The sequence below is a fragment of the Coregonus lavaretus genome (assembly GCF_964263955.1).
Source record: "Coregonus lavaretus genome assembly, chromosome: 9".
Classification (NCBI taxonomy): Eukaryota; Metazoa; Chordata; class Actinopteri; order Salmoniformes; family Salmonidae; genus Coregonus; species Coregonus lavaretus.
Window position 1 is genome coordinate 6,179,178 of NC_139996.1, and position 15,000 is coordinate 6,194,177.

A 15,000-nucleotide genomic window follows, 5' to 3' on the forward strand; every position below is an offset into this window, starting at 1 on the left:
GCTCATGAATATGAAGTTGATTGTCTGGTCTATCTAACGTGTTTCTAGCTGGCCTTGTGTCTGCAGGAGACAGGGAACTGTCTGTCGAAGGGAATTGGTGCCTTTACCTGTCACCTCTCTACTTCTCCTCAGCAGCAGACTGATCAAATACTGATCAGAATTAAAAGGTTGGCCTGGTGGTGAAATTGCTTTTTGGTTTGCAGAGGAGAAGACTTGAGTTGAAAAGGAGTGACGTTAATTCCCTGAGGCTTGAGGTAATACCAGACCTATTTATTCAAAGTGGGAAACAATCATGCTGATGATTGATTTGTTTGGGGTGATTGGTAAAAAGGTGAAGGTAATAATGAGATAGATATAAAGTATAATTTCGATATTTACTCCTGGACAAGTTGCAGTCGCACCACGGTATTGTCCACAACAAATGCCACAATGCTCTAGTTTTAGTGGTGTTATCATAGTGGTGAGTAGCGGTGAGGAATATCTCCTCATCTGGCATACTGGGGGGTGACCTGAGGCAGAGTGGCTATGTCTCTGAGTGATTTATGGTAACAGACCACTTTACACTTTAACTGGTCTCATCCACCAGCTAGCGTGCATTAGCAATGAGCCTGGGGATGAGGTTACCCTTTTACTGACCCCACATTCGTTTAGCAGTTCAACACAATAGATGACCACCAAATCTACCATGGGCATGTGTGGATGCAACAATCGCTTACCAGTCATATCAGAGGGCAATCAATACAAATGATTGAGTTTTTTTGAGCACATACACCATCAGTAAAAAGTTTTACTTTATTTTTACTTTTTTCTACATTGTAGAATAATAGTGAAGACATCAAAACTATGAAATATCATCCTGTGGAATCATGTAGTAACCAAAAAAGTGTTAAACAAATCAAAATATATTTTATAGTTGAGATTCTTCAAAATAGCCACCCTTTGCCTTGATGACAGCTTTGCACACTTGGCATTCTCTCAACCAGCTTCATAAGGTAGTCACCTGGAATGCATTTCAATTAACAGGTGTGCCTTCTTAAAAGTTAATTTGTGGAATTTCTTTCCTTCATAATGCGTTTGAGCCAATCAGTTGTGTCGTGACAAGGTGTGTGTGTGAGGTGTGTATCTCAAATAAGCAAAGAGAAACGTCAGTCCATCATTACTTGAAGACATGAAGGTCAGTCAATACGAAAAGAAACTGGCTCTCATGAGGACCGCCACAGGAATGGAAGACCCAGTGTTACCTCTGATGCAGAGGATAAGTTCATTAGAGTTACCAGCCTCAGAAATTGCAGCCCAAATAAATGCTTCACAGAGTTCAAGTAACAGACACATCTCAACATCAACTGTTCAGAGGGGACTGTGTGAGTCAGGCCTTCATGGTCGGATTTTTGCAACCAATAATAAGAAGAGACTTGCTTGGGCCAAGAAACACGAGCAATGGGCATTAGACCAGTGGATATGTGTACTTTGGGGTGGAGTCCAAATTGGAGATTTTTGGTTCCAACCGCTGTGTCTTTGTGTGGGTGAACGGATGATCTCCGTATCTCCGTATTTCCCACCGTAAAGCATGGAGGAGGAGGTGTTATGGTGTGTGGGTGCTTTGCTGGTGACGCTGTCTGTGATTTATTTAGAATTCAAGGCACACTTAACCAGCATGGCTACCACAGCCTTCTGCAGTGATACGCCATCCCATCTGGTTTGGGCTTAGTGGGACTATCATTTGTTTTCAACAGGACAATGACCCAAGACACACATCCAGGCTGTGTAAGGGCTATTTGACCAAGAAGGAGAGTGATGGAGTGCTGCATCAGATTACCTGGCCTCCACAATCACCCGATCTCAACCCAATTGAGATAGTTTGGGATGAGTTGTACCGCAGAGTGAAGGAAAAACAGCCAACAAGTGCTCAGCATATGTGGGAACTCCTTCAAGACTGTTGGAAAAGCATTCCAGTTTAAGCTGGTTGAGAGAATGACAAAAGTGTGCAAAGCTGTCATCAAAGCAAAGGGTGGCTATTTGAAGAATCTCAAATATAAAATATATTTGGATTTGTTTAACACTTTTTGGGTTACTACATGATTCCATATGTGTTATTTCATAGTTTTGATGTCTTCACTATTATTCTACCATGTAGAAAATTGTAAAAGTAAAGAAAAACCCTTGAATGAGTAGGTTTTCTAAAACTTTTGACCTTTAGAGTAAATTTAGTCATTTGTTATAAAAAAAGGCTTGCACCATTTGTCAATATTTGTAAAATCAGTATCCACTCAGCAAAGAAACAAATAAGCATTTGGGATGTTTAATGGTAACTAAGGGCTCTATTCAATCTGTATCGCTGAAGCATTACAGATTGCACAATAGAAATGTAAAGGTACTTTCCAATTGAGCTGACATATGCAGCGTTTACTGTGAATGCAGTCTCCGCTAACTCGGGAACATTGCTTTTAAATTTCAATCACGTATTGAATAGAGCCCTCTACTATTCTTGATAACCAGTTTTTAGAGTTTGGTTGGGACTCTAATATAATGTCTAGGAAGGATTGGGGCTCTTTAATAGCACAATCTGTGATATTTATAGCAAATATCAAATAATACTCAGCCAGGCCACCCGTGATACAAGTCAGTATTCGATGTCCATCCATGTCTGAGGATGTTGGGAGTTGACGTGGAAACTGGCCACTAGGGGGCAACAGTGAGTGCTGTTACCTTCAAGTAGGTTTGCGTTTTGCTAGGGCTTTACGGACGGGGATGGTGGACAGGTGTAATCATCTGCCTCTGACTCCAAACGCTGCAAGTTTGAATCCAGCATTAGAAGGTTGTTTTTGATATTTTTGATTTAAGCCTATCCCAAACATTAACCCTTACCTTAACCATTCGTAGTTCATGCCTAACCTTTTGGTGTTAATGCCTAAACTTATCCCTAACCTTAAAAATGTGGAGTTAACCCATAAGAGTCTAAGCCCTGTCTAAGCACTGTCTCTTTGACAACTTTTACTTTTACTTCACTACATTCCTAAAGAAAACAATGTACTTTTTACTTCATACATTTTCCCTGACACCCAAAAGTACTCGTTAAATTTTGAATGCTTAGCAGGACAGGAAAATGGTCTAATTCACACGCTTATCAAGAGAACATCCCTGGTCATCCATACTGCCTCTGATCTGGCAGACTCACTAAACACATGCTTCATTTGTAAATTATGTGTTGCAGTGTGCCCCTGGCTATCTGAGATTATTTTTTTTTACGAAAATTGTGCCGTCTAGTTTGTTTAGCATAAGGAATTTGAAATGATTTATACTTTTACTTTGATACTTAAGTATATTTAAAACCAAATACTTTTAGACTTTTACTCAAGTAGGATTTTACTGGGTGACTTTCACTTTAGTGATTTTCTATTAAAGTATGTTTACTTTTACTCAAGTATGACAATTGGGTACTTTTTCCACCAGTGGGTTCTACTAAGCTATATGGAATTGTTTTAAGAAGGTCATATCAAGGATCATTTTGCTATTTGATTTAGAATTGTAAGACCCCTTGAAGTATCCCAAAAATATATATATTTTTTTTAAATATTTGAATAATTTTTGGGGGAGCCTTACTGCTATTAGCCCATACAAATACATTGAATAACGGATTCACTACATGGAACAACAGACTGTTTTTTCAACTGGTGCCGGGGACCTTCAGACGAGTCCTGTGAGGCCTGTGGGCGTCCTAGAGCAAAACATGTACATGTTCGTGAGAGTCTCACCTTTCCACAGAGGGGTCATATTAGTGTGTAGCCCAAACTGTTCGGACGCTACAGACAGAAGTTGGCAGATCGGCTGTACCGACTTCAGACGAGTCCTAAGAGTATTATATCATATAATACTTAACCAGGTCACCCGTGATACAAGTCAGTATTCAACGTCCATGTCTGAGGATGTTGGGAGATTATGTGGAAACCGACCACTGGGGCAACAATGAGCGCTGTTACCTTCAAGTAGGTTTCGGGTTTTGCTAGGGTGTTGTGGACGAGAATAGCGGATGAGCGTTAGCATCTGCCTCTGATTCCAAAGGCTGCAAGTTTGAGTCCAGCGTTAGAAAGCTGTTAATGCCTAAATTTAACCTTAAACACATCAAAATTTGACGTTTACAACAACTTCAAAATCGGACATTTGAGAAGCATGGATGAACATCTATCTAATTCTGACATGAGACTGTGAGAGCTGGTCGCTTCAGATTTAAAGCAAACCAAATGGTGAGGCTACTGTTTTTACCCAAATAAGGACTGGACCTTTAAAGTGCCTCCATCTACTTCAGGTACATGTTGTGTCTCCCAGGAGGCCCTCGTCAATTTCCCTCTCGTCTGCCACTGTCCCTGGCACAGTCCCATCTCCACTTTCAATCACACTCCCATCCTGTCCACAGGCAGGGTGCAGGGAGGAGAGCCCAGAGCGAAGAGACATCATTCACCGTTTGTTTACAACCATAGGTCATAAAGAAACCTGGCTTGCATCAATATTCCCAAAACAACTCTCTCAGTCCTCTCCACGGAGCTGCAAAATACTCTACAACACTCAGCAGCAACAGCAGTCTCTCTCTCTCTCTCTCTCTCGCTCTCTCTCTCTCGCTCTCTCTCTCTCTCTCTCTCTTTCTCTCTCTCTCTCTCTTCCCCCCCTCTCTCTCTCCTTCTCTCTCTCTCTCTCTCTCTCTCTCTCTCTCTCTCCTTCTCTCTATCTTTCTCTCTCTCCCCCTCTCTCTCTCCTTCTCTCTATCTTTCTCTCTCTCCCACTCTCTCTCACTCTCATTCTCTCTCTTTCTCTCAGCATGTGACTGTGGTTAGGTTGTGTAATTGCCTTGGGCAGCCAACAGATCTATGAATTTCTATGAATCTATACAATCTCGTCTAAAGTGCTCTTCATACCTGTACTGTACCGTGCTGAGATTGATCATTACAGTGGCAAATTGTGTGTGTGTGTCTGTGCGTGCGCGTGTACATGAACGTGTGTGCGTGCATGTATGTGTCCTGTAACCTATTGCGCATGCAGTACGTCTATTTGTAATCCTTGACCAGTGCATTGTAATACCAGGCAGATCGCTCAAGAGTGACATTGAAATTGGACGTCTATCCATGTCCTGAAGTCGTCAGGAAATGCCTTCAAAACTGGCTACTAGGGTTTTTTGCTAGGGCGATTTGGATGGCGGTGGCGGATGAGCGTAATCCCATGACTTTTGGATTTTGCTAGGGGGCCTGCTCATTGTAGATAGGGGTGGATTATGGGTGTAATCCCATGACTCTGGATAAGAAGGTTGTGTGTTTGACAATTGCTTATTTACTTTGTTTTGCTTTAATTCTATCCCAAACCTTAACCTTTAACCTTCTAAATTTGACATTTGTAGAAACGAAACAATGCTGAGCAGGATAAATCAACCCAGGGTGTCAAAAACACTTTGAAATGTGATTTTTGGAGCAACTTCTAAATTTGATGTTTGGAGAAATGTGGATAAACTTCTAATTCTGCAGTGAGACTGTGGCAGCTTGTTGCGTAATACAGCCTGTTCTAGATTAACGACTAAGAATGGGATTTTTATGCTAATACACATTGTAACCCTGCAAGGACATTTAGTATTAGATGTGCTCAATTCATTATCACCTCTCAAAAAAAGGCTAAACATAATATGTTGACAGGGTTTTATTTTAGAGAACAAGAAGACTGAGAGGAAATCTTCAACAATCCTATCAATAAATTACTCATACTTATTCTTGGTGAGAGGGCTGTCTAGCATATCTCTCTCTCTCGCTCGCTCGCTCCTGCTCTCTCTCTCCTTCTCTCTCTCTCTCTCTCTCTCTCTCTCTCTCTCTCTCTCTCTCTCTCTCTCTCTCTCTCTCTCTCTCTCTCTCTCTCTGTCACCTCTTCCTTCTCTCTAAAACCCTCCATCATTTCGCCAAAAAAAGACAATTGTACATTTTCCATTTGGCTCAAAGTCAGCTTTTTCAAATGATGCAGACATTGTTTCCATTGTGTTTTATTCGAGATATCCAATAGTTTAATGAGAATGGAGTGGTGTGGTGCATTCTGGCTTACCCCTGATGTAGGGGTTCACTGCTATAAACAATCCCCCATCGTATCAAAATGGACACAACAAAGACCACCACAAACCTTCTGTCCATCCTCTCTCCCAATTCTCCCGTTCCAGCCCACTTTTTTTCCCCCTCCCTCCCTCCCTCCCTCCCTCCCTCCCTCCCTCCCTCCCTCCCTCCCTCCCACTCTCTTCCCTCCCTCACTCCCTCCCTCCCTCCCTCTCTCCCTCCCACTCTCTTCCCTCCCTCTCTCCAGCCCTCCCACTCCCTCCCTCCCTCCCTCCCTCCCTCCCTCCCTCCCTCCCTCCCTCCCTCCCTCCCTCCCACTCTCTTCCCTCCCTCCCTCCCTCCCTCCCACTCTCTTTCCTCCCTCCCTCCCTCCCTCCCTCCCTCCCTCTCACTCTCTTCCCTCTCTCCATCCCTCCCACGCTCTTCCCTCTCTCCCTCCCTCCCACTCTCTTTCCTCCCTCCCTCCCTCCCTCCCTCACACTCTCTTTCCTCCCTCTCTCCCTCCCACTCTCTTCCCTCCATCCCTCCCTCCCACTCTTTTCCCTCCCTCCCTCCAGCCCTCCCACTCTCTTCCCTCCCTCTCTCCCTCCCACTCTCTTCCCTCCCTCCCTCCCTCCCACTCTCTTCCCTCCCTCCCTCCCTCCCTCCCACTCTCTTCCCTCCCTCTCTCTCACTCTCTTTCCTCCCTCCCTCCCTCCCTCCCTCCCACTCTCTTCCCTCCCTCCCTCCCTCCCTCCCTCCATCCAACACTCTATCCTCCCTTCCTCCCTCCCTCCCACTCTCTTCCCTCCCTCCCTCCCTCCCACTCTCTTCCATCCCTCCATCCCTCCCCCCACTCTTTTCCCTCCCTCCCTCCCTCCCTCCCTCCCTCCCACTCTCTTCCCTCCCTCTCTCTCTCCCACTCTCTTCCCTCCCTCCCTACCTCCCTCCCACTCTCTTCCCTCTCTCCATCCCTCCCACTCTCTTCCCTCCCTCCCTCCCTCCCTCCCACTCTCTTCCCTCCCTCTCTCTCTCCCACTCTCTTCCCTCCCTCCCTACCTCCCTCCCACTCTCTTTCCTCACTCCATCCCTCCCACTCTTTACGCTACAAGCTTGGCACACCTGTATTTGGGGAGTGGGAGAGAGAGAGGGATGGATGGGGAGCGTCAGGTTGGATGGGGAGCGTCGCTGCACAGCTATTTTCAGGTCTCTCCAGAGATGTTTGATCAGATTCAAGTCTGGGCTCTGGATGGGCCACTCAAGGATATTCAGAGACTTGTCCCAAAGCCACTCCTGCGCTGTCTTGGCTGTGTGCTTAGGGTCATTGTCCTGTTAGAAGACAAACCTTCACCCCAGTCTGAGGTCCTGAGCACTCTGGAGCAGGTTTTCATCAAGGATCTCTCTGTACTTTGCTCCGTTCATCTTTGCCTCAGTCCTGACTAGTCTCCCAGTCCCTTCCGCTGAAAAACATCACCACAGCATGATGCTGCCACAACCATGCTTCACCGTAGGGATGGTGCCAGGTTTCCTCCAGACGTGACTCTTGGCATTCATGGTCTGAGAGTCTTTAGGTGCCTTTTGGCAAACTCCAAGCGGGCTGTCATGTGCCTTTTACTGAGGAGTGGTTTCCGTCTGGCCACTCTACCATAAAGGCCTGATTGGTGGAGTGCTGCAGAGATGGTTGTCCTTCTGGAAGGTTCTCCCATCTCCACAGAGGAAGTCTGGAGCTCTGTCAGAGTGACCATTGGGTTCTTGGTCACCTCCCTGACCAAAGCCCTTCTCCCCAGATTGCTCAGTCTGGCTGGGCGGCCAGCTCTAGGAAGAGTCTTGGTGGTTCCAAACTTCTTCCATTTAAGAATGATGAAGGCCACAATGTTCTTGGAGACCTTTAATGCTGCAGACATTTTTTGGTACCCTTCCCCAGATCTGTGCCTCGACACAATCCTGTCTCAGAGCTCTACGGACAATTCCTTTGACCTCATGGCTTGGTTTTTGCTCTGACATGCACTGTCAACTATGGGACCTTATTAACATTTACATTTACGTCATTTAGCAGACGCTCTTATCCAGAGCGACTTACAAATTGGTGCATTCACCTTATATTGGCAGGTGTGTGCATTTCCAAATCATGTCCAATCAATTGAATATACCACAGGTGGACTCCAATCAAGTTGTAGAAACATCTCAAGGATGATCAATGGAAACAGGAGTTCAATTTCGATTCTCATAGTAAAGGGTCTGAATACTTATGTAAATAAGGGATTTCTGTTTTATATATGTAATAAATTAGCTACAATTTCTAAAAACCTGTGTGTAGATTGATGAGGAACATTTTTAATTGAATCCATTTTAGAATACAAAATGTGGAAAAAGTCAAGGGGTCTGAACATTTTTTGAAAGCACTGTATTTGTATTTTGTGATGTTGTTTGCTGTGGTCTCGTACCCAGGTCTCACTTGTTAAAGAGATCTAATTCTCAGTCTCCCTAATTAAATGATGGATATATACAAATAAAACCATTAAGTGAACACAACATTTATTATAAACATACCATGTATACAATGCCTACTTGTTCAATATAGAATATGTATTTATTGTATACTGTACATGTCTGTATGTATGTATATCATATATATCATGTACATTGCCACAGTTACCAAAAGCCATGCAATATCTACAGCTTTTATCTATGAAACCTCTAATGTACTTTGTTTTCAATAAATAGTAATAAATTATCCACCTCTGATATTTGTACATTTACAGTAAATACACATACAGGTAACTGCCAAAATTAAAGGAAACACTTGAGTAAATGAGGGATACAACGTATATTGAAAGCAGGTGCTTCCACACAGGTGTGGTTCCTGAGTTAATTAAGCAATTAACATCCCATCATGCTTAGGGTGATGTGTAAAAATGCCCAGTTGCCCATTATTTCAGATACAAGGGCTAGAAGAAGAGATCTCATTGACTTCGAAAGATGGGTCTCAAAGGAGCATAGGGGATTTAAAGGGTTTGTGTGTGTGTGTGTGTGTGTGTGTGTGTGTGTGTGTGTGTGTGTGTGTGTGTGTGTGTGTGTGTGTGTGTGTGTATGTGTGTGTGTGTGTGTGTGCGTCTCAGTCCCCAGATCTCAACCCAATTGAACATTTATGCGAGACTCTGGAGCGGTGCCTGAGACAGCGTTTTCCACCACCATCAACAAAACACAGAACTATGGAATTTCCCGTGGAAGAATGTTGTTGCATCCCTCCAATAGACTTCCAGACACTTGTAGAATCTATGCCAAGGTGCATGGAAGCTGTTCTGGCTTGTGGTGGCCCAACGCCCTATTAAGACTCTTTATGTTGGTGTTTCCTTTATCTTGGCAGCTACCTGTATATTTACATTGCTGCTTTGGAATGTGTTTCCCTTGTTTTTATCCCAACCTGATGAACCTAATAATGTGTCCTTTCTTCGAATCAGTGGCAGCTGGTGTCATTTTGCACATGCAAGCCATTTGTTTGATGTGTTTGATACCCTTCCATTTATTCAATTTCAGCCATTACAATGAACCTGTCCTCCAATTTCTCCCTCCACCAGCCTCCACTGTTTTGAGTGTAAAAGATTGCACTAGAGGACAAAACAGACTGTGCCGATCAACGGTTGAAAGCAGCGTTTGGCCTTCCTATCTCCTCTGACCACAGAACATCAGCCCTCCTTTTCAGTTCGTTTTCTGACAATCCTACATGTTGAATCCCCACCATCCGTCGACACCCAGCAGGTGATCTACTGCACACTGTCAACGTTCCTTATTGTGTTGTCTTGCCCTTAAGCAGTTCATTCATTCCACAGAAATAGAATGACTAGATTCTATGATTCATTCCACAGCATCCTCTGAAGACACTTCTGTCTGGTCTCATTGTCCAGGACTTAAACCCAGGTCAAGCGACTGTCAACCCAACACCTTAGCCATTACGCCAAGAGATCCAGTTTTCTTTCTGGATCAAAATGGGGCTTAGGTGGTGGGCATGGTGGGGGCATGGTGGGGGCATGGCCATTTTACACATTTTGGCAGAGATAAAATGTGCAGTTTTACATCACATTTCCTGCAATTCTACACATTCTGCCATGGCTTATGCTATCTGAGTGACTCAAACATTATAACAAAATCAATGGGGGCCCCATGCCATGACAAAAATACTCCTGAATGCATCATTTTTGGAATTTTTGATTCTCCCTGACTTTCTAGTTTTTATTTTAGTGATTGTTAGTTCTCAAAGATGATCTTATTTAAAAAATATATAGGTCTATTATCTTTTCTACGTACTTTATATCTGGTTTAACTCATTTAAGTTTACACTGAAAACATTTTTCCATCCCGAAGATTATTTGTTTGGATATAGACGGTCTGAAAAAACACTTACGCGGCCCGCCCAATACTTTTCTATGCAGACAAACCCCTGAGATCCGGACCTCTTGACAAGGTCGCTAAGTATTCACTCAGTCATTCCACAGCATCCTCTGAAGACTGCAGACATTTTTGCCTGGCCTCGGCGTCCTCGTTGATGGTGACCTTCTTGTTCCTTTTGGGGTCAATCCAGGAATTACGTACGACCGTGTTGTTGGGCAGCGGGTCGGCTTCTATGATGCTCACCACCCTCTTCTTCATCTTACTCTTCAGAACCTTAAGGCAAGGTCAAATAACAGAAGATAACAGAAGATAAGATAATATCAGATAAGGTAAGATAAGATAACAGAAGATAAGATAAGATACAATAACAGAAGATAAGATAACAGAAGATAAGATAACAGAAGATAAGATAATATCAGATAACAGAAGAATAACAGAAGATAAGATATCAGAAAATCAAAAAATCAAAAATATATGTATTTATTAATCCCTAAAGGGGACATTTGATTGAACCAGCCAATAGATAAACAATATATACACCAAACAAATACACAATAAAAACACAAAAAAATACACACACTACACACTACACACTACACACTAAAGTGTGTGTGTGCATGTGTGTGTGTGTATGTGGCAGAAGTGGGTTGGCAAACCTTCTGGAACTTCTGCCTGGTGAAGGCGTAGAGAAGCGGATGGAAGATGGTCGTCCCGTACGCCATGACCAGGAAGCCCAATCGCAGCTTGACCGTGAAGTTGCTGGGGCCTACGGTCAAGATGACCGTGTTGAGGGCGGTTATGGGAGTCCAGCAGAGCAGGAAGGTCGACACGATGAGCAGCGACATCCTGAAGACGCGCTTCTGGCGTTCTCGTCGCTCCCGGTGGCGTTTAACCGCCCGTCTCAACGCAATGATGAGGGAGACGGAGGTCCGCATGCCCATCGTGGGGAGAGCACGGCCGCTGAGTTCGGACGGGTCCATGGCCCCGTCCGTCGCCTGTGACGTCATAGCCGTCATGGAGGGACGTTTTTTCCTTCTGGCCTTCTTCTTCTGCGACGCCGTGTGAAAGCGTGTCCCGATGCGGATGTTGAGTGCCTGGAGGATCTTGGAGTAGGTGATGAGCATCACAACAGCCGTGAAGAAGAAGATGGGGATCTGGGCCAGCAGGTGGTAGTAAAGTCCTAACTCTGTGTAGTACTGGTTGGTGTTGGCTACAGCCACTAGAGTCTGGTTGAGCTCCGCCTGGCCTGGGGCGAAGAACCCCACCTCGATGAAAGGCACCAGGAAACTGAGGAACGACAGCACCCAAATGGTGGCCAGCAGAGCCAGGGCGCGGCCCATGGTTAGGACTCTGTTCGCCGGTTTCACAGAGATGTCGTACCGGTCCAGGGTGATGGCGAGGACGTTGGCTGCCGTGCCGACACTAGCGAACGACACACAGGCCTCGTGGAAGCAACAAACCAAGGCTGTATCCCCCTCCAGAGACAACAATAACACCACCATGGTCAGGGGGATACAGCAGACACACACTAACACATCCAGGACGTGGAGGTTCATGGTGACGATGTTGGAGACTGAGGAGATCAGGTTGGACTTCATGCAGTACAGGGCCAGCACGGTGAGGTTGGAGCTCAGGCCCAGCATGATCTCCAGCATCAGGAAGCCGGTCAGGGACACCTGAGTGAATTAATGAATTAATACTTTATAGTCCCATAGGGGAATTTGTCTGGCAACAATGCAGGCATCCTTGTTAAAACACAATGGGATGGTTTGGACTAAAAAGCTATTTCAATAAAGATTCTCCATTGATCATGATTTTTATTCCAGGACTATGCTTAATCTGTCTCCGGTAAACCATCCCAATATCACAAGACATACAACACTTCACTCATGTACAACACATATCACATGACCTACTTCAGACAGACATACAGTATATACTGTAGGTGTACCTGGAAGGAGATGGGGTAAGGGTATGTGTAGGGCGTGGCTGGAGACATGGTTCTGCTGATGGGCTCGGCTGCGTTGTCGGTGACGGTGACGTTGACGGTGACGTTGCTCATGGTGCCATCTTCTCTCTCCAGAGGGGGAAGGATATGCATTATCCTGTAGGAAGGGGAGGGAGAGGGGGAGAGAGAGAGAGGGATAGAGAGAGAGAGGGAGAGAGAGAGAGGGGAAGAGAGAGAGAGAGGGGGGGAATGTTTGTGAGGAGACAGCATGCGGTCTGATTAGAAGCTACACATCACAATGCAGAAGCTCATCTGAATCTCAAACACTACAACTGGGACATCAGATTGTTCCTATGGTGCAGAATGAATGAATCCTTTTATGCATGAAATCCTGGCCGTGGTAAAACTGCCAGTTGTCAAATAATAAGGAAACATTTTCTGGGTTTAAATGAAAAACAAAAATGCTGAGAGCGTGCCAGAGATTTTAAAAGCAGAATAACTTTCCCCCCAATGTCTTGTAGATGAGATTGTTCTAGTTTCTGCAGAGCATTGATAATAAAATACACTGAGTATGACATAGACTGACCAGGTGAATCCAGGTGAAGCTATGATCTCTTATTGATGTCACTTGTTAAATCCACTTCAATAAGTGTAGATGAAGGGGAGGAGACAGGTTAACCCCTGTAAGTCTAAGCCGTTGGTAGGGAGATGGGGATGGCGGGGTCTAAACTGACATGTGGGTCATTTCACTCTTTGATTTGGAATGTTACGACCCCTTTAGGTATATATATATATATATATATATATATATATATATATATATATATATATATATATATACACAGTGGGGAGAACAAGTATTTGATACACTGCCGATTTTGCAGGTTTTCCTACTTACAAAGCATGTAGAGGTCTGTAATTTTTATCATAGGTACACTTCAACTGTGAGAGACGGAATCTAAAACAAAAATCCAGAAAATCACATTGTATGATTTTTAAGTAAGTAATTTCCATTTTATTGCATGACATAAGTATTTGATCACCTACCAACCAGTAAGAATTCTGGCTCTCACAGACCTGATAGTTTTTCTTTAAGAAGCCCTACTGTTCTCCACCCATTACCTGTATTAACTGTATAAAAGACACCTGTCCACACACTCAATCAAACAGACTCCAACCTCTCCACAATGGCCAAGACCAGACAGCTGTGTAAGGACATCAGGGATAAAATTGTAGACCTGCACAAGGCTGGGATGGGCTACAGGACAATAGGCAAGCAGCTTGGTGAGAAGGCAACAACTGCTGGCGCAATTATTAGAAAATAGAAGAAGTTCAAGATGACGGTCAATCACCCTCGGTCTGGGGCTCCATGCAAGATCTCACCTCGTGGGGCATCAATGATCATGAGGAAGGTGAGGGATCAGACCAGAACTACACGGCAGGACCTGGTCAATGACCTGAAGAGAGCTGGGACCACAGTCTCAAAGAAAACCATTAGTAACACACTACGCCGTCATGGATTAAAATCATGCAGAGCACGCAAGGTCCCCCTGCTCAAGCCAGCGCATGTCCAGGCCCGTCTGAAGTTTGCCAATGACCATCTGGATAATCCAGAGGAGGAATGGGAGAAGGTCATGTGGTCTGATGAGACAAAAATAGAGCTTTCTGGTCTAAACTCCACTCGCCGTGTTTGGAGGAAGAAGAAGGATGAGTACAACCCCAAGAACACCATCCCAACAGTGAAGCATGGAGGTGGAAACATCATTCTTTGGGGATGCTTTTCTGCAAAGGGGACAGGACGACTGCACTGTATTGAGGGGAGGATGGATGGGGCCATGTATCGTGAGATCTTGGCCAACAACCTCCTTCCCTCAGTAATGGCATTGAAGATGGGTCGTGGCTGGGTCTTCCAGCATGACAATGACCCGAAACACACAGCCAGGGCAACTAAGGAGTGGCTCCGTAAGAAGCATCTCAAGGTCCTGGAGTGGCCTAGCCAGTCTCCAGACCTGAACCCAATAGAAAATCTTTGGAGGGATTTGAAAGTCAGTATTGCCCAGCGACAGCCCCGAAACCTGAAGGATCTGGAGAAGGTCTGTATGGAGGAGTGGGCCAAAATCCCTGCTGCAGTGTGTGCAAACCTGGTCAAGATGTACAGGAAACGTATGATCTCTGTAATTGCAAACAAAGGTTTCTGTACCAAATATTAAGTTCTGCTTTTCTGATGTATCAAATACTTATGTCATGCAATAAAATGCAAATTAATAACTTAAAAATCATAGAATATAATTTTCTGGATTTTTGTTTTAGATTCCGTCTCTCACAGTTGAAGTGTACCTATGATAAAAATTACAGACCTCTACATGCTTTGTAAGTAGGAAAACCTGCAAAATCGGCAGTGTATCAAATACTTGTTCTCCCCACTGTATATATATATTTTTTAGCAATTATATGATAAAATATTGTATTTGGCCTTTACCCCTATAGTCCAGAGAAACGCATTAAATAACACAATCATAAATGGCAAAAAATAAATCATAAATCATAAGGAATAATGTTTTGAAGTGTCTGGAGATTTAAGAACGCTCAGGAAATATTGTTTTAATTTTT

At 44.3% G+C, this 15,000-nt stretch overlaps 1 protein-coding gene across 1 annotated transcript in view; it reads right to left on the bottom strand.

Annotated features, from left to right (window-relative positions):
• Nucleotides 1-10,450: 10,450 nt before the first annotated feature.
• Nucleotides 10,451-15,000, bottom strand: part of LOC311134590 (G-protein coupled receptor 22-like) — a 10,905-nt gene continuing 6,355 nt past the window's right edge. The window contains exons 2-4 of the mRNA XM_084168325.1: nucleotides 12,394-12,547; nucleotides 11,099-12,118; nucleotides 10,451-10,715 (exon numbers count right to left, since the gene is read on the bottom strand). Coding sequence (XP_084024451.1) covers nucleotides 10,536-10,715; nucleotides 11,099-12,118; nucleotides 12,394-12,543 — 1,350 coding nt within the window. The 5' untranslated portion in view covers nucleotides 12,544-12,547 and the 3' untranslated portion in view covers nucleotides 10,451-10,535. The remainder of the gene's footprint in view (nucleotides 10,716-11,098; nucleotides 12,119-12,393; nucleotides 12,548-15,000) is intronic.